The sequence below is a fragment of the Schistocerca serialis genome, chromosome 8 (genome assembly GCF_023864345.2).
Source record: "Schistocerca serialis cubense isolate TAMUIC-IGC-003099 chromosome 8, iqSchSeri2.2, whole genome shotgun sequence".
NCBI classification, from domain to species: domain Eukaryota; kingdom Metazoa; phylum Arthropoda; class Insecta; order Orthoptera; family Acrididae; genus Schistocerca; species Schistocerca serialis.
In genome coordinates, this window is record NC_064645.1 from 443,466,519 (window position 1) to 443,491,151 (window position 24,633).

The 24,633-nt window shown below is 40.4% G+C and overlaps 1 protein-coding gene across 1 annotated transcript in view; it reads right to left on the reverse strand.

Annotated features, from left to right (window-relative positions):
- Window positions 1-24,633, reverse strand: part of LOC126416797 (dipeptidase 1-like) — a 504,557-nt gene that overhangs the window by 43,312 nt on the left and 436,612 nt on the right. The window contains exons 5-6 of the mRNA XM_050084666.1: window positions 22,318-22,468; window positions 8,485-8,548 (exon numbers count right to left, since the gene is read on the reverse strand). Of these exons, the coding sequence (XP_049940623.1) occupies window positions 8,485-8,548; window positions 22,318-22,468 (215 nt within the window). The remainder of the gene's footprint in view (window positions 1-8,484; window positions 8,549-22,317; window positions 22,469-24,633) is intronic.

Genomic DNA, 24,633 nt, shown 5'->3' on the forward strand with positions numbered 1-24,633 from the left:
ATGGAGCCCCTTAGGGAAATAGTGGAAAGGTCGGGGAAGAAGGCCAGTGTTCACTCTGTCTACTTGCCGGGGGGTCTCATCCGAGATGTGGAGGAGGCCCTGCCAGTGGCGATAGAGAGCACTGGGTGCACCCGACTGCAAATTGTTGCTCATGACTCCTGCCGTCTGGGTTCAGAGGTCATCCTCAGTTCATACAGGCAGTTGGCGGAGTTGGTGAAGGTGGAAAGCCTTGCTCGCGGGGTGGAATCTGAGCTAACTATTTGTAGTATCGTTCCCAGAACCGATCGCGGTCCTTTGGTTTGGAGCCGAGTGGAAGGCTTAAACCAGAGAGGCTCACACTTTTCTGCGGAGATCTGGCGTGCAAATTTCTCGACCTCCGCTATCAGATGAAGAAATGTAGGGTCCCCCTGAATAGGTCAGGCGTGCACTACACACAGGAAGCGGCTACAAGGGTAGCGGAGTATGTGTGGAGTGCACATGTGGGTTTTTTAGGTTAGAGAATTCCCTCCCAAGGCCCGACAAGACGTCTCCTGAGATGCGGCAAGGTAGGAGTAGGCAAAACGCAATAGGGAATAACAATATTAATGTGCTAATAGTAAACAGCAGGAGCGTCTATAGCAAGGTCCCAGAACTGCTCTCATTAATAAAAGGTCACAATGCCCACATAGTACTAGGGACAGAAAGTTGGCTGAAACCAGATGTAAAAAGGAATGAAATCCTAAACTCAGATTGGAATGTATACCGCAGAGACAGACTGGATAGTGAAGAGGGAGGTGTGTTTAAGGTGATAAGAAGTGCAATAGTATTGAAGGAAATTAACGGAGATCTGAAATGTGAAATAATTTGGGTGAAAGTCACGGTTAAAGCAGGCTCAGACATTGTAATTGGATGTCTCTATAGCCCCCTGGCTCAGCAGCTGTTATGACTGAGCACCTGAAGGATAATTTGGAAGATATTTCGAGTAGATATCCCCACCATATTATAGTTCTGGGTGAAGATTTTAATGCACCGGATATAGACTGGGAGACTCAAACTTTCATAACGGGTGGCAGGGACAAAAAATCCAGTGAAATTTTTAAGTGCTTTATCTGAAAACTACCTTGAGCAGTTAAACAGAGAACCAACTTGTGGCGATAACATGTTAGACCTTCTGGTGACAAACAGACACAAACTATTTGAAACAGTTAATGCGGAACAGGGAATCAGCGATCATAAAGCAGTTTCTGCATCGACGATTTCAGCTGTAAATAGAAATATTAAAAAAGGTAGGAAGATTTTTCTGTTTAGCAAAAGTGACAAAAAGCAGCTTTCAGAGTACCTGATGGCTCAACACAAAAGTTTTGTCTCAAGTACAGATAGTGTTGAGGATCAGTGGACAAAGTTCAAAACCATCGTACAATACGTGTCAGATGAGTATGTGCCAAGCAAGATGGTAAGAGATGGAAAAGAGCCACTGTGCTACAACAACCAAGTTAGAAAACTGCTGCAGAAGCAAAGAGAACTTCACAGCAAACATAAACATAGCCAAAGCCTTGGAGACAAACAAAAATTACGTGAAGCGAAATGTAGTGTGAGGAGGGCTATGCGAGAGGTGTTCAATGAATTCGAAAGTAAAGTTCTATGTACTAATTTGGCAAAAAATCCTAAGAAATTTTGGTCTTATGTCAAAGCAGTAGGTGGAGCAAAACAAAATGTCCAGACACACTGTGACCAAAATGGTATTGAAACAGAGGATGACAGACTAAAGGCCGAAATACTAAATGTCTTTTTCCAAAGCTGTTTCACAGAGGAAGACTGCACTGTAGTTCCTTCTCTAGATTGTCACGCAGATGACAAAATGGTAGATATCGAAATAGATGACAGAGGGATAGAGAAACAATTAAAATCGCTCAAAAGAGGAAAGGCCGCTGGACCTGATGGGATACCAGTTCGATTTTACACCCAGTACGCGAAGGAACTTGTCGCCCCCCCACCCCCCCCTCCCTTCTTGCAGCGGTTTACTGTAGGTCTCTAGAAGAGCGTAGTGTTCCAAAGGATTGGAAAAGGGCACTGGTCATCCCCATTTTCAAGCAGGGTTGTCGAAGAGATGTGCAGAACTATAGACCTATATCTCTAACGTCAATCAGTTGTAGAATTTTGGAACACGTATTATGTTCGAGAATAATGACTTTTCGGGAGACTAGAAATCTACTCTGTAGCAATCAGCATGGGTTTCAAAAAAGACAATTGTGTGAAACCCAGCTTGCACTATTCGTCCACGAGACTCAGAGGGCCATAGACACGGGTTCCCAGGTAGATGCCATGTTTCTTGACTTCGGCAAGGCATTCAATACAGTTCCCCACAGTCGTTTAATAAACAAAGTAAGAGCATATGGACTACCAGACCAATTGTGTGATTGGATTGAAGAGTTCCTAGATAACAGAATGCAGCATGTCATTCTCAATGGAGAGAAGTCTTCCGAAGTAAGAGTGATTTCAGGTGTGCCGCAGGGGAGTGCCGTAGGACACTTGTGGATGACATCGGAAGTTCACTGAGGCTTTTTGCGGATGATGCTGTGGTATATCGAGAGGTTGTAACAATGGAAAATTGTACTGAAATGCAGGAGGATGTGCGGCGAATTGACCATGGTGCAGGGAATGGCAATTGAATCTCAATGTAGGCAAGTGTAATGTGCTGTGAATACACAGAAAGAAAGATCCCTTATCATTTAGCTACAATATAGCAGGTCAGCAACTGGAAGCAGTTAATTCCATAAATTATCTGGGAGTACGCATTAGTAGGAGTGATTTAAAATGGAATGATCATATAAAGTTAATCGTCGGTAAAGCAGATGCCAGACTGAGATTCATTGGAAGAATCCTAAGGAAATGCAATCCGAAAACAAAGGAAGTAGGTTACAGTACGCTTGTTCGCCCACTGCTTGAATACTGCTCAGCAGTGTGGGATCTGTACCAAATAGGGTTGATTGAAGAGATAGAGAAGATCCAACGGAGAGCAGTGTGCTTTGTTACAGGATCATTTAGTAATCACGAAAGCGTTATGAGACGATAGATAAACTCCAGTGGAAGACTCTGCAGGAGAGACGCTCAGTAGCTCGGTACGGGCTTTTGTTGAAGTTTCGAGAAGATACCCTCACCGAAGAGTCAACCAGTATATTGCTCCCTCCTACGTATATCTCATGAAGAGACCATGAGGATAAAATCAGAGAGATTAGAGCCCACACAGAGGCATACTGACAATCCTCCTTTCCACGAACAATAAGAGACTGGAATAGAAGGGAGAACCGATAGAGGTACTCAAGGCACCCTCCGCCACACGGAGTCAGGTGGCTTGTGGAGTATGGATGTAGATGTAAATAGGTGTATCACAGGGATCTGTACTGGGGCCTCGTATGTTCTAATAATGATTAATGATCTGCCATCATTCATTGAGTGCATGACAGTTCCATATGGAGATGACACAACTTTCCTTCATTGTAATAATGATTTCAGTAGCCTCAAGGCTTCTGTTGCTGAGACAATGGCTCAAGTATCCTATTGGTTTAAAGTAGATGGCTTTCTACTGAATGATAACAAAATGCAGCATATAGTTTTTAGTCTAAAAGACAAGCCTCCATCAGATTATCCTAGTTGTGTTAAGTTTTTAGAGATATATATAGATGAAAAACTATCCTGGGGTCAACATGTACAATATATTAGTGAAACAAATACTAACAAAGAGATAGAGGGGCTGGCCAGTACTTACCTCAGCTCAGTACAGCCGATAGATACACATAAAACAGAACTGAAAATTTACATTCCGAGCTTTCGGAACAAATATTCCTTCATCGGGGAGGAGAGAGGGGAAAGAAAGGGAAGAAGGGAAAGGAGATTCAGTTACTCACAACCCAGGTTATGAAGCAACAGGGAAAGGAAAATAGGGAGGGTAGCAAGAATGGAGGCATGGTTGTCAGAGGGAAGCCAAAGATATTCTACTGTAAGTACTGTGCCAGCTTCAAACTGCAATCCCACATACTTTTCCTCTGGTCCTGCTTAACCTTTGGAAATTACCCCTAAAGGGCTTACCTTAAAAGTTCCCATCTTCGGGTGCAATTCCTCCTTCCACCAGTCTCTCCTGGACTTCCAGAACCTTCTATACTACTTCATGTAACCACCACTCCCAACAGCTCCTATCTCTCTTCAAAGTCCTCCACCTCTCAAACCCTTGCTTGGAGAACACACTCAGGAACATCATCCTAGAAGCCAGCTGCAAACTTGAGTTCCATGCCACACACCACCTGAAAAAACTATCCACAGTGCTAGTGCAACACCTAAGAAGTGGGGTCCCTCTCCCTATCCCTCACAAACACCAACCACAACAGAACCTTCAACAAACCCCCCTCATAGCCAACAAACCTAGCCTAGCCACCCTACTCTATCTCCCCATCCCAGCACATACCCCACACAGACCAAATCTCAACTATAACCACAGTCAAATGCCACATATCGCCAGTTCCAATTCAGTCCTAAACCTCTCATCCAGATCCCTCTCTCCTCCAGAGACATCTGTTCTATCAAAAGGCTTAACCTTTAGCCTCATACCTAAATTCAACCACACTGCCTTGGTTAAAGATCTCCTCTCATTCACCCGGAACCTCAACTGGAAATATCACTTCACTACCCAAACACAGCCCCCAAATAATAGACCCAGTGTTGAACCCTGTCTAGAACAGTTCCGACTGCCTTCTCAAAGGGATCCTCCTCCCCTCCCCCAAAACCATCCCTTGCAGACATTTCAGGAATTCCTCACATCCAGTGTTGCCTCCCAGTCCTTCTTGAAGAACATCCCGACAACCCCCAACATCACCCCAGCTGAATCCCGTGCCGTTAAGGAGCTGAAAATAGACTGCTCTATTGTCATCCTCCCGGCGGATAAAGGCTCCACAACTGTCATACTTGACCATGTGGAGTATGTGGCAGAAGGACTGCGTCAACTCTCTGACAGCTCAACCTACAAAGCTGTTACCCAGAACCCCATTCCCCCCATCCAGACTGAGCTGCAAAAAATCCTAAAAATCCAAGGTCCCTCACAAGGCCTCACAACGGCTTCCATAGACTTACTCACTCCACCTGAGCCATGTACCCCTACCTTCTACCTATTACCCAAAATGCACAAAGAGAACCATCCTGGCCGTCCCATTGTAGCAGGCTTCAAAGCCCCAACCGATTGTATCTCAGCTCTGGTAGACCAGCACCTACAACCTATCACCCGCAGACTCCCATCCTACATCAAAGACACAAACCACTTCCTAGAACACCTAAAATCCATTCCCACTCCTCTCCCACCTGAAACCTTTCTTGTCACCATAGATGCTACATCCCTTTACACAAACATCCCACATACCCATGGTCTCTCTGCCCTTGAGCACTACCTCTCCCAACGCCCACCCGAAGATCTTCCAAAAACCTCGTTCCTTATCACACTTACCAACTTCATCCTCACCCATAATTACTTCACTTTTGAAGGCCAGACCTACAAACAAATCAGGGGAACGGCCATGGGAACCAGGATGGCTCCGTCCTATGCCAACCTCTTCATGGACCGCATCGAGGAGGCTTTCCTGAAGACCCAACAGCTGCTTCCCCTGGCCTGGTATAGGTTTATAGATGACATCTTTGTGGTCTGGACTCACGGTGAAGAAACACTCCTTAATTTCCTCCATAACCTCAACTCCTTTTCGAATCTGAATTTCACCTGGTCCTTCTCCAAAACCCAAGCCACCTTCCTGGATGTTGACCTTCATCTTGTTGAAGCTCACATCCACACCTCTGTCCATATCAAACCCACAAACAAACAACAGTACCTTCACTTTGATAGCTGCCATCCTTTCCACATCAAACGCTCCCTTCCCTACAGCCTAGGTATTCGTGGCAAACGTATCTGCTCCAGTGACGAATCCCTCAATAATTACACCAATAACCTGACCGCTGCTTTCCTCTCCCGCAACTATCCTGCAGACCTTGTCCACAAACAGATTTCCCGAGCAATACATTCCTCCCCGTCCAACTACAATGCTCCTACCCCCAGACCACACAGAAGCATCCCCCTTGTCACCCAATATTATCCTGGCCTCGAAAACATCAACAAATTACTCCGCCAGGGATATGACTTTCTCAAGTCAACCCCTGAAATGAGATCATCCCTTGACAAAATTCTCCCCACACCACCCAGAGTTGCCTTTCGTCGCCCCCCTAACCTCCGTAACATCCTTGTTAAACCCTACCATATTCCCAGACTACCTTCTCTACCCAGTGGTTCCTACCCCTGTAACCGACCCCGCAGCAAAATCTGCCCCATGCATCCCCCCACAACCACCTACTCCAGCCCCGCTACTGGTAAAACATACACAATTCAAGGCAGGGCTACATGTGAAACTACACATGTCATTTATCAACTGACATGCCTGCACTGCACAGCCTTTTACATCGGCATGACAACAATTAAACTGGCTGAGCGCATGAACGGACACAGACGAACTGTCCGCCTAGGAGATGCCCAATACCCAGTAGCGGAGCATGCCCTCCAGCATAATTTTAGGGACCTAGGAACCTGCTACACCGTATGTGCCACTTGGCTTCTCCCACCCAACACCAGTCCCTCTGAACTGCGGGGATGGGAACTTGCACTCCAACACATCCTTTCATCCCGCCATCCCCCCGGACTGAACCTACGTTAAACAACCTCACTCCCATTCACTCTTCAGTCTTCTCCTCTTTCCCTTTCCTCTTTAGCCATTCACGCATCTTTTCATCCTACATAGTTGTGTTTATCTTTATACTATATACCTCTTTACTACTTTATGCATCCTCTTTGGTTTGAAGCTGGCACAGTACTTACAGTAGAATATCTTTGGCTTCCCTGTGACAACCATGTCTCCATTCTTGCTACCCTCCCTATTTTCCTTTCCCTGTTGCTTCATAACCTGGGTTGTGAGTAACTGAATCTACTTTCCCTTCTTCCCTTTCTTTCCCCTCTCTCCTCCCCGATGAAGGAACATTTGTTCCGAAAGCTAGGAACGTAAATTTTCAGTTCTGTTTTATGTGTATCTATCGGCTGTACTGAGCTGAGGTAAGTACTGGCCAGCCCCTCTATCCCTTTGTTAGTATTTGTTTCACATCTTTATATGAGATTTTCCATTAATCATTAACAATATATTAGTGGTAAATTATCTAGACTGATGTATTTGCTATGGCGACTTATGGACTGTGTACCTCAAAATTGTGTTAGAACATCGTATTTTGCATTTTTCCACAGCATCCTAACATACAGTATTATTTTATGGGGGAACTCGAGTTCAGTGCGTGACATCCTAATACTACAAAAGAAAACCATTAGGATAATTACTGGTTCTCCATGTAAAGCACACTGCAAACTATTGTTCAGTGAACAAAAAATCATGACAACAATAATTTATATATCTACTATATTTTACTCCACACAAAAAAGAAGTTACTGGAAGCAAAACATAGAGAAAATATACATTTCTACAACATGAGAAGGAGCAGATGCATTTATACTCCTTACCACAGACTGTCAAAGTCACTTAACAGCTATGAACCGATGGGGTTCAAATTATTTAATAAGCTTCCACAATATGTACAAGAACTACCTGAACAAGCATTAAAACAAGAACTTTATGAATGGCTAGTTGCTCACCCATTCCATGACATAAATGATTATTTCAAATATAATATATTTTGTAGTATTACTGGCATACCTCTTGTTTTCTTTGCATTAACAGTTTTATTGCATTATATGCCTGACATTGTCTATTGCTGTAATGGCCGAATGACGATAAAATTATCATCATCATCATCATCATCATCATCATGGTTTTTGATGGTAGTTATTTTCCTTCTAATATACATAAATGTATAAATATGATGTATAACTTGACTTGTTCCACATCCCTGAATGCTCTTCTTCATTATGGGATTTGCAGAACTCAATATGTGAATGAATGAATGACAAAAACTGTGAGGATCCATTGGTGCTTTCAGTGTTTCTAGGAATATACTCTCATGATGATATTGAAAATAGAGGTACACAATCAAAAGTAGTATTTAACTACTTGTTAATTTATTATTCATTGAATAATTTTAAGTACCATTGAGGTCATTATGAACACAACTGTTATGTATTTAGATGAATGGCACTCTTACATTAAGACTGTAATGTGATAGTGAGAAAAATAAATACTCCAAATATGAAATACATTATGTCAATAATGAGGAATAACCAGCCTTTACAACAGAAAGTAAATGTGTTTAGTATCTGCAGTTAAAAGTTCAGTATGACTAAGTTTCCTTCTGTCACTATACTGCAGGTAGTATGTTTCAGTGAGACTTTTATTTCATATCTTCCTTTATTCATGCTTCTACACAGGCAGGCAATATTTTATAAATGCAGTGACAACAGTTTAAATTTATGTATAAGTCTCTTACCTTCCCAAAATCTGTTAAACCTTTTACTGTTAGAACTTCTTTGTCTTCAGGAGATGCTGTAGCCCTGTAAAAGAGAGAGAAGTTCCTATGTGCATAAATGAAAATGTTATGTTTATCATTATAGAAACCCTTCTGCTGATGAAGCATATATTACTAGACACTGAAAATACCGTATCTTTAATGAATTATAAGAAAACTTTAAAACTAATGTGTCAATGAGTACCCTAATATTAACATATTTTCTTAATTATGTTGCACCAAGTCAGTCGATGGGCCAGGTTATACATGATGGCCTGCTTCAAACATGGGTAGTAAGTGGTGAAATGTAATGACATATCAGTGTTCAATATCTGTAAGCTGCAGGTAACTGATTAAACAAAGATAATGCAGCATGTATAGTGAAGGCATAAAACCTATTTGCAGTATTTGATTTGACAGTTTGAGCATAACAGTTAGACTATGATGCTTTGCCTTTAAAATATCTCTGAGGCAGAGGGTAAAGTAATTAAAATTCGTAATGGCCAAGATCCTGATCAATATTCAATAGTATTGCACTAGCTGCTCATCTTACACAATGGTTACATGAATGTACTTGAACAGGACAGCTAGAATAATATTCTGATGGAATATGGCCCTCACTGTTAAGCTGCTTTGAAAATGTGGCCTTTCAATAGTTCAAGTTGCTGTTGTCTCCTTGTGTGTGTTGACAGCAGTATAAGAGAGTGGATCAGTTCCATGTTTCAGCATGTATTTTGGTGTGATGTATCAGATATATAACAACTGCAAAGACTTTAGCGGAAGTGAGTATCATTAGCAATTTTGAAAGCTTCGAACTGTAGGCTTTCCCAAAAGAGCCAATGACATGAACTTTCAGTGTTGTTTCCAAGTCGTCATTTTGCTACAGCCTATAAGGTAACACTGGTATTTTTGGCAATGGAGTGCTTATCATTATTGCTGCAGTAGCTTCAGTGCTTTGGAATATGTGGAAAAAAATCATACAATCAACTCAATAAATGAGAAAGGTGTTGGTCTGCAAAAGTAGTAACATTATACAAATGCCTCGTATGTAGTGAAAAACAGCACTTGAGCAATTTGAGAGGAAGAGCAACTGCTCTTTTTTTTTTTTTTTTTTTTCAATGTAACTGCTTGATGGCAAGGAAGCTAACACAGGCCACCACAAATACACTGAAGTGCAGTTTTTGCTATGTTATTGCACAAAACATGGAGAATTTTCTGGTATATACAAAATAATTTTTAATGATATGAATATAATAGAGGGAAACATTCCATGTGGGAAAAATATATCTAAAAACAAAGATGATGTGACTTACCAAAAGGAAGTGCTGGCAGGTCGATAGACATACAAACAAACACAAACATTCACACAAAATTCAAGCTTTTGCAACCAACGGTTGCTTCATCAGGAAAGAGGGAAGGAGAGGGAAAGACGAAAGGATGTGGGTTTTAAGGGAGAGGGTAAGGAGTCATTCCAATCCCGGGAGCGGAAAGACTCACCTTAGGGGGAAAAAAAGGACGGGTATACACTCGCGCGCGCGCGCGCACACACACACACACACACACACACACACACACACACACACACACACACATCCACACATATACAGACACAAGCAGACATATTCAAATGCAAAGAGTTTGGGCAGAGATGTCAGTCGAGGCGGAAGTGCAGCGGCAAAGATGTTGTTGAATGACAGGTGAGGTACGAGTGGCGGCAACTTGAAATTAGCGGAGATTGGGGCCTGGTGGATAACGGGAAGAGAGGATATATTGAAGGGCAAGTTCCCATCCCCAGAATTCGGATAGGTTGGTTTTAGTGGGAAGTATCCAGATAACCCGGACGATGTAACACTGTGCCAAGATGTGCTGGCCATGCACCAAGGCATGTTTAGCCACAGGGTGATCCTCATTACCAACAAACACTGTCTGCCTGTGTCCATTAATGCGAATGGACAGTTTGTTGCTGGTCATTCCCACATAGAATGCGTCACAGTATAGGCAGGTCAGTTGGTAAATCACGTGGGTGCTTTCACACGTGGCTCCCTTTGATCGTGTACACCTTCTGGGTTACAGGACTGGAGTAGGTGGCGGTGGGAAGGTGCATGGGACAGGTTTTACACCAGGGGCGGTTAACCTGTCCCATGCACCCTCCCACCACCACCTACTCCAGTCCTGTAACCCGGAAGGTGTACACGATCAAAGGCAGAGCCATGTGTGAAAGCACCCATGTGATTTACCAACTGACCTGCCTACACTGTGAAGCATTCTATGTGGGAATGACCAGCAACAAACTGTCCATTCGCATGAATGGACACAGGCAGACAGTGTATGTTGGTAATGAGGATCACCCTGTGGCTGAACATGCCTTGGTGCATGGCCAGCACATCTTGGCACAGTGTTACACCGTCCGGGTTATCTGGATACTTCCCACTAACACCAACCTATCCGAACTCCGGAGATGGGAACTTGCCCTTCAATATATCCTCTCTTCCCGTTATCCACCAGGCCCCATTCTCCGCTAATTTCAAGTTGCTGCCACTCATACCTCACCTGTCATTCAACAACATCTTTGCCGCTGCACTTCCGCCTCGACTGACATCTCTGCCCAAACTCTTTGCATTTGAATATGTCTGCTTGTGTCTGTATATGTGTGGATGGCTATGTGTGTGTGTGTGTGCGCGCGAGTGTATACCCATCCTTTTTTCCCCCTAAGGTGAGTCTTTCCGCTCCCGGGATTGGAATGACTCCTTACCCTCTCCCTTAAAACCCACATCCTTTCGTCTTTCCCTCTCCTTCCCTCTTTCCTGATGAAGCAACTGTTGGTTGTGAAAGCTTGAATTTTGTGTGTATGTTTGTGTGTCTATCGACCTGCCAGTGCTTTCTTTTGGTAAGTCACATCATCTTTGTTTTCAAATAATTTTTAACATTTATATAAGAGGCAGTCAAGTGAAAATGAGACATACTATACAATGAGCATGGTATTGATGCTGGTGCTGCAGGTAAGTGTGTGTATATAAGTGCCCTTTATTGGGAATCATGAAGTAACAGCATAAACATTCTCCACTGTGCCGTTTGTCTGTTAGACGTGCTTGACTTGAGGCCAGTGAGTCTTGTGGGCATCTGACTTCACTATGGAGGCCAGGAAAGAGGAGCAGTGAGGTTTAGTGCAGTTTTTTACTGCAGAAGGAGTGTCAGACCCCAAGTCTGCTATGCAAGATGAACAGAGTATGTCATGTGCATGCAAATTCACATCATGGTGGAATAAATGATTTCAAGAAGGTTGGGTGTCACTCAAAGACAGCAGTCAGCCATGACAGGCTCACCGTTTTTTTATCCCTTGTGTCATTGCTGTGATGAGTGCTGCCATCAGAAAAGTCCGACGATAAACTGTGGAAGACATCTGGCTAAAGTTCCAGAGAAACTGTGTGCAGTGGGTTCTCCATAGCCTGAAAAAGGAGCAGAATGCTGACATCACTGCAGCACCTAAAACAGTATCATGATGATGAATTTCAATTCCTGTCCTATACTACAATGAGTGGTGAAACATGTCATTATTTTGAGCTGGAGAGCAAGCACCAGAGTCAGCAGTGGAAGTACATGGATTCACCAGCACAGGAAAAAATCCACAGCTATGCAGACCAGCTCCAAGAAAGTCATGATGACTTTTTTTTCAACTGAAAGGGCCCACTGCATTTTGACTTTCTGGAACATGGTGCCACAATTAATGCAAAGCAGTATGTGGACACTTCACAAGAACTGAAGCATCCCATTAAGTCCAGTCACCCAGGAGTATTGATGGACAGTATCAATCTGATGTAAGATAGTGTCTGCTCAAACACTGCCAAAGTTGTTTGACTACACACGTTCTCCACAGAGTCCAAATCTCCCCCCATGCAGTTTCCATAATTTTGGAGCACTGAAGAAAAACATATCGCCATCAATTTGCTTGACAGAGAAGTGCACACCTGGGTACAATCACGGTTCCACAGGCAACCACAAATATTTTTCCATGAAGACATTGACCATCTTATGCCACAGTGGTATAAATGTGTTAACAGTTACAATGATTACTTTTGAAATAATGAACAGTTTACATACTCTTTTCCCTCTGTCTTATTTTCATCTGATTGCTCCTTATATCTACCAAATTGTGACAGCAGATCTGTTTTTTTAAATGACACTATATAATTTTTCAAAAATGGCTCTGAGAACTATGGGACTTAACTTCTGAGGTCATCAGTCCCCTATAACTTAGAACTACTTAAACCTAACTAACCTAAGGACATCACACACATCCATGCCTGAGGCAGGATTCGAACTTATGACTGTAGCGACCACGCAGTTCCAGACTGAAGCGCCTAGAACTGCTCAGCCACACCACTGCGGCACTGAAAAAAGGAAACTACATACTTTTTCTGTGGCATTAAAAAAAGGAAACTACATTTTTTTTTGGCATTGACAAGAGCCTTCAAAGAGGACTTTAGTGATGTAACATGTCCAGATTTTGATGAAGCATTAATAAGACAGCAATGCCTCAAACCATTGTCCTACCATCAAGAGAAGAAGTCTTGTGAATATCTGCCCAGTATATGAAACATAAGTATATGTGTACGAGGTCTGTTCATGAAATCCCGGTCGTTCATAATTTTACACCAATGGTGTGCTGGAGTGAAATATGGTTGGTATCCCTGCACATGCCTGTGTTTAATGTGTAACTGCCAGGAGCTGCACTGTTGAATGTGTGTTAGTTATTGTTCAGTGCTGTACTGAGTATAACATTGTGTTGCATAGCTTGCAAATTTTAAGATGGCAGAGTTAGAGAGCAGTGTGTCTTCATTAAATTTTGCATGAAACTCAAAAAACCTTTACACAGACAACCAAATGATGCAGGAAGCATATGGTGATGAGTGCTTAAGCCATACTTTGTGTTACAAATGGTTCACACAGTTTAAAAATGGCCAGATGGAAGTTAAAGATGACCCTCGTTCAGGATGCCCTTTGACATCTACCAACGACATTCAAAACAGGAACATCAACGAAATTTTGCGTGCCAATGTAAGATTGACTGCCTGAGAGATTGCAGAAGAATGTAATATTTCAGGTGGACCATATCATAAAATCATGACCCAGCATCTTGAAATGCATCATGTTGCTGCCAAGTACATCCCATGGCTTTTGAGTCAAGACCAGAAGACCTTTGCCTCACAATTGGTGAAGAGCTTTTGGATTGCACAAATGAGAATGAGATGTTTGTTAAGAGAATCATAAGTGGTGATGAGGCATGGGCCCACGGTTATGATGTTGAGACCAAGGCTCAGTCTTCACAATGGGTCAGAAAAGGTTCTCCAAGACCAAAAACATCTCATCAGGTAAGGTCAAATGCCAAAGCCAAGCTGACAGTTTTCTTTGACACGAAGGATTAGTTCATCATGAATTTGTGCCACAGGGACAAACAGTTGATTGATGGTACTCACAGGCGGCGACTCCATGGAGCCTGAGAAGGCCTGAGCCCCCTCAAAAATTCGTTTGTGGGGTGGGGAGGAGGCGAGCCCCCCCCCCAATAATTTAAGAAAATTATTACATACATTATGCTTTGTAAAATCACAAAATTATGTTGGAATTTTTTATTTTCCTTGTTTGATGATAGTTACCTTTAAAAATACACCAGCAATGAGTTAAAACAAATAATTACTATGGTAGAAAGCAGGTTAACTGAAAACAAGTGGCATGAATCATGATAGTGTTATGGTGCTGGGGGCACATTTAGAATTTGTCCCAGTGTGCAAACCTTCAGGTGAAGTCTGGCAACAGTGGACCAGCACTGCGGCCACGGCGACATCAAAAGGACTGGAGCAGAAGTGCCAGTAACCATCCACCTCACCCCACATTGATGCTTTGAGACATTATGACACCGCAGCTGTATAAAGCCCACCCTGCTGTCGCAGTCATTCAGTATGGATAGTTTCATTCAGGCATGCTGCAGACATGTTTGGTGCTCTGACTTTAGTGTCTAGTGGACTATTTTATATGACTACATTTTATTTGTTTACTTTAGTCTCTTAGTGTATTGTGAATTAGGTTTTCAATGGATAAATTTGTTACCAAAAAGGCACACTTGGAAGCTGATTATACTGCAAGTCAACTTCCAACAACTATTGTGTCATCAATTGCTTTGTTGTCTTCAGGTGAGAACCATTCACAACTGAAACCTGAACAATCCGGTAAGGGAAAATCATATCAGAAGTCTTGGTTGTTCAAGTATACATGGCTAGAATATGAAGCATCTAAAGAAAAAGTTTTTTGCAAAACCTGCAAAGAGGCAGATGCTAAAAATCTTTATAATTAAAAAAAAAAGATGCTTCCATAGGATTTTCTAATTGGAAAAAGGTTTGGAAAAATTCTGTGTTCATGAAAATACGTTTACGCATAAAAGGTGTTCTGAAACTACATTCTATCACTAACCGAAGAGTGGCCTCCCAACTTAATGAACAGTTAGATAGTGATATGAAGAAAGGCCGTTTAGCTCTTGAGACAATTTTTACTACTGTGCAATTTCTATGCTGGCAAGGACTAGCAATTAGAGGGCATGAAGATGTAAACTCAATTTTTTTTCAATTGTTGGAACTCTGAAAGAATATAATACCTGAGTTTAAAGATTGGTTAGGGCATTTGGGGAATAAGTGGACATCCCATGATATTCCAAACAAGATCACTGATCTACTAGGAAAGTCTGTGTTGAGAAAGGTATTGGCTTCAATCAAGAAGACTGAACATTTTTCTATTATGGTTGATGAAACAAGTGATTCTTTGATTCACGAACAAGTGTCATTTTGTATTCATACTGTTGATGTTTCCTTAATCATCAACGAAGACTTTATTGGCTTATACTAGACCCCCAACACTGGATCACAAACTCTGTTTAGTATTTTAAAAGACGTTTTTGCTCGTCTTATTCATCAATGGATAACTTAAGAGGACAGTGCTATGATGGTGCCTCTAATATGAGAGGTAAGTTCAAAGTACTAAAAAAGTTAGTTTTGGATTACAACCAAAAGCACATTATGTGCACTGCACTGCTCACAGTTTACACTTGGCAGTTACAGACAGTCTCCGCCATCTTACTTCTGTGAGGGATATTATGGCTTCAGCAAAGGACTTAATAAACACCGTAAGGGAATCCAACAAAAGTATGGGACTCTTTGGAAGCATATGTTGTGAGAGCACCAACAACCAAGCTGGTTTATGATCCCTTTGCCTGACTCGATGGATTATGTGAGCTTCTAGTATCTCGAGAATATTGAAAAATTTTGAAGAACTTCTAGAGTTTTTTTGAAACATTTTCTGCAGAGGACAAAACAGAGGCAGGTTACAAATGTGCAGGTTACCTTGAGTCAATGTAACAATTCAAGACTTATTTCTTTTTACATCTTTATTGCCATGCAATGAACCAGTAGAAGATGTCAATGAAAAAATTCAATGCCCTCATCTAAGTGTTGCTGATCTGAAAAAAATATATGAGGGCTTGATTTGTATATTGAATGGAAAGCGTGATAAATTTTAACACTTTTGGGAATTGTGTTCAAAAGAAAAACCTTCACAAGTTGATGATCCTTCGCTTCCTCGGAATCTAAGTATACCAAAGAAGTATGAAAGACAGCTCACCACACACTTTCAAAACCCCAAAGTAATACTACAAAGCTATTTACATTGAAGTTAGTGAAAACTTTTTTCAAAATTGGTCACAGTTCTCTGAATAGTGTCTGCAAAATCTTTGAACTTAAGTGGTTCTATTTAAGATTTTATTTACAGATACAGCATCTTTTACAAACCATGGGCAAACGAATCTTCACATTATGCAATACTGGTCATTTGACAATACATCTGTCAACATGTGTGTGGACATTTCAAGGACCAGATCATTGATGGGATTGCAGACAACAAGAAGTATCTACAGTTTGTAACAGATATGGCACACAGTTCCTGGAAGAAACGCCACCAGACATTATTCAAAATTACTGGTGCCAACAAGACAGGCATCACACCCATTCCAGTTCTTCTTAACAGATATCTGCAGATTGTTAAATCAGTTATTTGGAAAACACAAAATGGCTTGCACGCTTACAGATTTTTACCTGTATGGAAAATTAAGACAAGAGGTCTACAAGGAAACACCAATGACTCCCAAAGACATTAAGTGTAATGTAACAAGGACTGTCTAGTTAAATCTCAACATGCAGAAATGTTTGTCCAAAATTGGAAACATTATCAGTATTTGAGCACTTAATTTGATATTATAACATAACAGATGTTGCCATAATTATCAGTGTGTGTATACTTCTAGCAATGCTACTGTCTGTTAATTTGTATTTTGGCTCATGTCCCTGAAGGCTCTTCTTCATGATCCGATTACTGAACATGTGGCGTAAATGAATGACCGTGTTTTTACAGACAAGGGGAAAGCTTTAAATAATGTTGAATAGTAATAACTTTCATACACAGTGACAAATATTGTAAAGTAATGCTCAGAATGAAAGGATAAGATCCCAATGTAATAGGACTGAGAAAAAGTGTAAGGCTAATTTGCTATCCATCTCCACTCTTTTCCTTACTTACATAGAAGGGAAAGAAGCATTCAATAAAGGACAAAGGGATAAAAACTGTGGGAGATATTCAGTTGGTGTCCTCCTCTTGGCAAACAACGAAAAATATCTTCAGGAAATGGTTGAAACAGTCGAGTATTCTGAAAATATTTATGGAATGAAAGTGAATTCAAGATAAACATACATTGTGCAGATAGCAGTAAGAAAAAAAAAAAAAAATGAAAATAATTTTCAGCAGAGGAAAAACTAGAATACAGTCAAGAATACAAACATGTACAAAAGAAAATGAAAATGTAGTTGAAAGAAATGAAAAGAAAAAGAACAAAAGCAAAACTGCCATTTAAAAAGAGCAGTAGGATGCTTTGTGATGATCTTCACTGTTTACCGCAGTGTTCAGTAATATGGAGCAGAAGCTTGGACTTTGAGGGAGGAGGAAAGGAAAAGACTGGAGGTTTCTGAAGTGGGGATGTGGCTGTGGAGGTTGAGACATGAAGTGATACTGCACAAAGTGCAGGAGAAGACAGGAAATTACTGATAGCAATAAAAACAAGAAACAAAAACAGAACTGGCCGTATCATTAAGGAAAATGAGATTATAAAAGCCGAACTTTAAGGACATAAAAGGGAAAATAAAAGCAAGAAGATGAAAGATTCAGCTCCTGCATGGCCTGAAAGAAAATGGCAAATACATGAAACTGATAAATTGCAAGAAATTAAGATCACAAGGATCTGCTCACACAGCAGAAAATTAATACACTGATCAGCCAGAACATTTTGACCACCAACCTAATATCAATATAAACCCATCCAGGCAACTGCAGTGTCGACTGACATGGAACGACTGCTGGTCCGACACATGCACAGTGCATGTAGTATGGTGGATATACCGACTATTATGTAGATGGTCATAATGTTCTGGCTGGTCAGTGTACATAAATGAAATTTACCATATGATTATCATACGTGACAGTTAGAACTTCCTTGTCACATGTAATATTGCAGTTTCTCCCCCCCCCCCCCCCCCCCCCCCCACTCCCCCACCCCCCACACCCTCCAACTGTGAGATTAGATCTGTGATAAGTTCTTGAAAGGACATGGTGTGAAAGTGAGTGAAATTCTTCAGAGTCTAGTATTCGGGTTGTGTATGTTAGGGACAAACATCTTTATGATTATAGATTTCACCAACCATTTCCTGTGAATATTCTGTAAAGGACCTTCAGAGTTAGATGTATGTGTTGATCAGTGGTGAGGTTTAATTTATCTTTACTTTTTTCCTAGGTTTTGTGGAACAATGCAAGCCAAAACTAGTTGATCACAGATCAAGTCACCATGTAGTATGAAGAATGAGACAGAAAATTAAGAAAATTTTGTACTGCATACAAATAAGTGCTATACACTGCTTCACGAGGTATCATCACTGGCAGTCAAATTGCCTCTGGCACAACAGCCTCTTTGAGTAGCAGTCAGTTTGGTAACTTGATTGTGTTTGCACACTTATATGGGTATGCTCTATCTGTAATACATGTTGTTCTACATTGCATGAGAACCATGTGATTATTCACCATACTCATGCCCTACCTACATGGATGACCCACACAATTCAATGTAGATCCACCACATATACGATTTGATTACAGCAAATAACTGTATGGTCCTTATTTACTGTAGGATAATATTTATTACAAAGTGTACAAAAACAATCATGTCACCAGATTGACATCTGGCTGAAGAGTCTGTTGCGCCCGAGAAGAGTTAACTGCCACCGATGATACCTCGTGCAGCAGTGCCCTCATGTATCATATTACAGCAAAAAGCAGGTGGTGTGCAAAAATGGTGTGGGAGTGGCTTTTGACTAGGTTCCAGTGGGCCCTATAGTCATATTGAAGGGAAAAGTAATTGGTAATGTCCATTAAAAGCAATTTAAGTGACCACTTTCATTAAATGGTATATACATTGCTCATAGAAATGGGTTCTTTCTTAAAAAGCTGAAGTGTCCCCATTGAAGTAGCTAGAATTTTTTGAGATTGGTTTGATGAGTATGAATTAACATCTCCCCTCACATGCAACCAGACACAATGGATTTTAATATTCACTAGCCACTGTTCTGCACTTTTCAAGGAATATGAACAGTTTCTTTGCAAGGAATTGTTCTACAGGAGGGTTCACACTGTCTTTGAGGGTGAACACTGTGTTAGGCAGTAGTAATTATTGTTTTGCCCAACTCCTGTAGAAAATGGTGTGTTCAGTAGCTCAGTTAGCATACTGGAACAGAAAAGAAGGCAGCAGACAGAAGGCTAAAACTATTTCATTGTGGGTGTATTATATTGGTTTTCTCTTTGAACATTGCATGAATGTCAAAATGGCAGATATTGAGATAAATGATAATGGAATAGAATATCAACAAAAATTGCTCAACAGAGAAAAGGCAACCGGACCTGATGAGATACCAGGATGATTCTATACGGACAACATGCAAGAACTTTCTCTTATTTTAGCAGCAGTGTATCCTAACTTGGTGAAGCAACAAAGGGTCCCACCAATGGGAAAATGGTGGTAATCATTTCTGTTTTCAAGAAATGTTGTTAGAGAGATGCACACCTTTATGGGACTATATTGCTGACATTAATGTGCTGTAAAATTACAAAACACGTTTTATGCTCATTGTTATAATCTTTTTACAGAACAAAAACCATCCAAAAACTGTCTTTACAAGGATAAAACCTGATTATGAATACAATGATTTTATGAAACTCAGGTCACTATTTGGTCATATGTTGCAGAGAGCTGTACACAATGGTGCTCAGGTTGACTATGTTCCTTGACTTTTGGAAGATATTCAATACAGTTCCACAGTGTCACTTAATGAAAAATAAATGACATTGCCAAATACTGAAACAGATTTGTGACTGGACTGACACTTCCTAGGAAATAGAATTAAATATGACTTTTTAAAAAGGGAAAAATTGTCAGTTGTGATGTGAGTGCTTTGTGGGAGTTAAAGGTCCATTACTGTATGGCTTATTTGAAAAGTACGAGTAGTTAGTTTGTATTTAAATGTTGGCAGCTCAGAACAAAGTGCATGAATGCATTGCCATTTACTAATTGTTTAGGAAGCCGCAGAAGTCATTATTCATCATTTGAATGTGGGTGAACGCAAACAACAATAGCTTTGAATATCATTACTCCTACCAGTTGTTAAGTGTGTGCTATTATATAATTTCTGTGTGCACAAGGATCCAGGGCTGGTCAGCTTAATCAGGGTTTGTGCCTAGTTTATGAGCCTACAGTAATGAATGAATGAAAGACTTGACAATGGTGTTGAAGAGCTGAAAAGTGTCCATGCAAATGTGAATGATTATGAGCAGAGTGCACATTCTGTATCTAGATGGATAAATTCATGCAACAGCTGGAACAAAACTGTGATCTGATTGAAGAGTGGTGATCTGGCTGATGATTGTCCTCATGTTTGATGCACCACAATTCACACAATTGTCATCGAAAAACTCAGATATTAAAAATTATGTGCAAGGCAGATATCAAAAATGTTTACTGGCCAACACAAGGATGAAAGAATAGCAAGTAAATGAGCATTTTTGGAAGCTATTATTGTGTACCCTACAGTCTTGACCTCTCATGCAGTGACCTTTACCCATTCTTGCATTTGAAAAATAGGTCGGTGGAAGCAGTTCAAATCTGATGAACAACCTAAGGATGCAGATGCTTATGTTAATAATGAACAGCAATTATGTGAAAAATTGAAGTAAGTGTGTGGGAAACTGAAACCACCAACAAAAGCTCTTTTTAATAAGTACAAGAGGCTGCCCAAAACATTTGAGAATTTCATTGTAAGAATCAGGAAACTATACTTATATCCTAATGTCCTCAGTCACCTTCAAAGAAGTCACCTTGGGTATATAAGCAACAATCCCAGTGTTGTTCCCATTTTTGGAAGCACTCCTGGAAGTTCGCAGCATGAAGAGTGTTGCGATTCCATTTGGATGTCTTCAATTGGATCAAAATGTCACCCTTTCAATGTGATTTTCATCTTTGGGAACAGGTAGAAGTCACACAAGGCTAGGTCTGGTGAGTAGGGAGGGAGGGGTACCGCTGCCAAGTTTTTCTTTTTCCACAACTCTGGCTGTTTGCACCAAACATTTTCCCTCAGTCACCTGAAAACCTTGCAGTAAAACAGCCCGTTGACAGTCTGACCAAGTGGAGCAAACTCCTTAGGCACTTTTCCCTGAATAATGAAAAAAATTATCAGCAGTGACTTCATGTTAGTGTGAATGTGTCGAGCCTTTCTTGACCTTGGAGAAGATAGTGCTTTCCACTGTGATGACTGATGCTTTGTTTCAAGGTCATAACCATACAACCAAGATTCATCCCCTGTTATGAATCAGGATATGATACAGTTTTAAGCACGGCTGTTTCTCAGCAACAGTATACTAGTTTGAACATAGGTTTATACAGCCAACCGGTTCTAAATTACTGTTTGGTACACTGACCTAGGATTCAACATCTACTAGGGGCATCTCACATCAGAGATTTTCATAAAATCTAAAATTACATAGTGAAAAAGCACTGGTCCAGATTCAAAGCAGCTGTGGTCAAGTTAAAAATAAAATAAAAATATCTCAATGTAATTTTACTGAAATGTAAATCAACAAAACACTTATTCAATCAATTGTTGAATACTGCTTGTCAGCCAGGGACTTCCATTAGGTAGGATTAATACAGGAGACTGAAAAGGTCAAAAACAAACAAACAAATGAAATGTAAAAAGAGCAGTTCATTTTGTATGGAGTGCTTTTTGTAGGTGTGAGAGTGTTACAGAGATGCTTGTGAAACTCCAGTGGCAGATATGACAAGAGAGGGCTTGAACATCACAGAGGTATTTTCTGTTAAATTCTGAGGTGTGTTACAGGAAGAGGCAGACAATATATTACTTCCCTCTACATACATCTTGCAAAAAGACCAAGATTGGGAAAATTAAGAGCTCATGCAGAGAATTACCAACTACCATTCTCCCAACTCACTATTTCTGAGTGGAACAGCAAAAGAGGGTGGGGGATGGGGAGAGGGAGGGAATGTATGATTTAATGGTACCACAAGTCCCTCTGGCACACAGCATAAGGTGGCTAACAGAGTACACATGTAAATACAGAACTAGGAAAGAAATGGTAGAATATAATAAGAAGTGCTGAAGCAGGGCTCACCAGGGAGTGCTGCAAGAATGTGTGAGTGTCATGTAACGCACACCCAACTCATAGTAGAGACGCAGCACTGCAAGCCGAGAGTCAATTGAATGGCCACCTTCTACACACAGTAAACTGGCTATCTGACCTTTGCGAAAACTCTCCTCAATACCTGTAACATAGCAAAAAATTATATCAATGAGAAATACAAGGAATGCAAATATTATGACATCTGTCACTCAAACCACTTTTTAAAACTTTTTATTTTACCCACTACTTGTTTGATGCTTATGGCATTATCATGTGTGAGGCTTATATTAACAGAATTGTTTTAGTGAAACGTACTGGTAATTTCTTAACTCAGCAAGCAAGATGCCAGAGGGCAACATTGCATATTGTTCTAGTTATGATAAATTAGATTGGCCACAGCATTTATTGATGTGACATAGTAAATAGTTACTGAGATGTTAATGATATGTACTTTGAATAAAGTAAAAGGTTTGTAATGATGTAAGATATGCAATTTTGATATAAGTCAGTGGTCATTGTGTTAAATGATTATACTATCAAAACTTTACTGTGGAAGGAATTCCAGCAGCAACCAATCATTGTTCCTTCCTTGGTAACATTTGACACAGTCATGATATTCCTTCATCCATCTTGAAATATATTGTGTCAACCATGATTATTAAAGCAGTGACAACATTTTTCCTGTACCAAAATACTTGAAATAATGAAGTGTTGTGTTTATTATTATATTTGTGTTCTAGTGCTCAGAACATGAATGTTGTAGGAGGTATGGGCTGCATTATGATGTAAAAAATGGCATATGTTTTTCACTGCACATTAGTGACACAATTGTATGGTTGCATTTTTGCCAAAATTGAAGGCCACAGAATATTTGCCATCATTCACAAGAAAAGTAAATAGATAACCACCTTCATTTCCTTTCTGTGTTGTCTTGCAACACACGCAGATTAAGTTTTCCATGAGAAAGTGCAACAATGGAAACTTTTATCCCACACATTTTAGCAAAGAAGCATGTCCTATGTCACATAATGTACTCATTGTAAGGTAGAGGAAATTTGTTAACTGAAGACGTAACATTCTAAACGTCTAAGTGTAATTTTTTTTCAAAATTGATTTTATTCACTCTATATGAGCTACATCCATACGCGTATAATACTAGAAGTGCTTTATCATATGACGAAGGTAAGAAGTTGTAACAGTGACCAACAGATGGTGTTGGTGTTAGTTCCTTCATTCTAAATGTGCCCGACAATCTGCAGTGAATTTTATTACACCAGTTTTAAGCATGTACTTAATAGCTGCCGTATTGTTGTTGTGTTGTGGGTACGTTTCTGCTGTGGAAAAACAAAAGGATGCTTGTAATGTTTCAAAACATTGCTTATCTGTGAAAGTTCAATAGCATAATGCACGAGTTAAGGGGCAGAATATACCACAAGTTCAAGTTTCTAGAAAAAAACAAAGGTAGGTATTTGATTTATACACTGTAGGTTTCCATTCTTGTCGGAACTAGGTTTGACTCTAATGTAATGGGGGCAACAGTGTACATACAATATACGCATTTAACTACTTATTTCAGCGAAAACACATGGAATGGAAATGTACCTACTGTAATAAGAAACTGTTTTTCAATATATTGAAACTGAAGTAAGTACGCTTTCCCATTCCAGTCGAACTGCAAATGTAGCCTATCATGAAAACCTTGTCGAATGAATTAAGAACAAATTTATTTCATGGCTTCTATAAGAAAAATTCAACAGCTCAATTTCTAGAGGGTTTAACAAAAATAGTACCAGTATTTAGGTGGGGCAGTGATAAATATGTCGAACCTGAGAACAGCTACTTGCAATTATGTGCAGTGTATATGGTTCCTGATGACAAAGTTGGTCATTCCAGACTCTGCGTACAACATTCATGGACATATTCTGTGTGTTAAAGAGGATGATTGTTACATTAACCAGTAGACTAAAAATGGGTCAACTGTCGGTAACAGAGGAGACTCATTGCAGTAGAATGAAGTCTTCTAAAGAATATCTCAGCTGTGATCTTAATATTAGTCACTTATACAAAGCATTTAAAGTCAAATTTCCAGAGACTTAAGTTAATGAAATGCAGTATAGAAGAAAATTAGTTAAATACTTTCCAAATCTACCATTTGGAAGGCCAAGGTTAGATACTTGCAAGGTATTTGACTCGTTGCATCTTGAGAGGAAAGGAGAACTCACCAGGGAACAGAAAAGCTCAGAAAGCACTAGAATTGCACCATAGGAAGGCAGAAAGCTCAATGACAAACGAGGAGAATGATGCAAC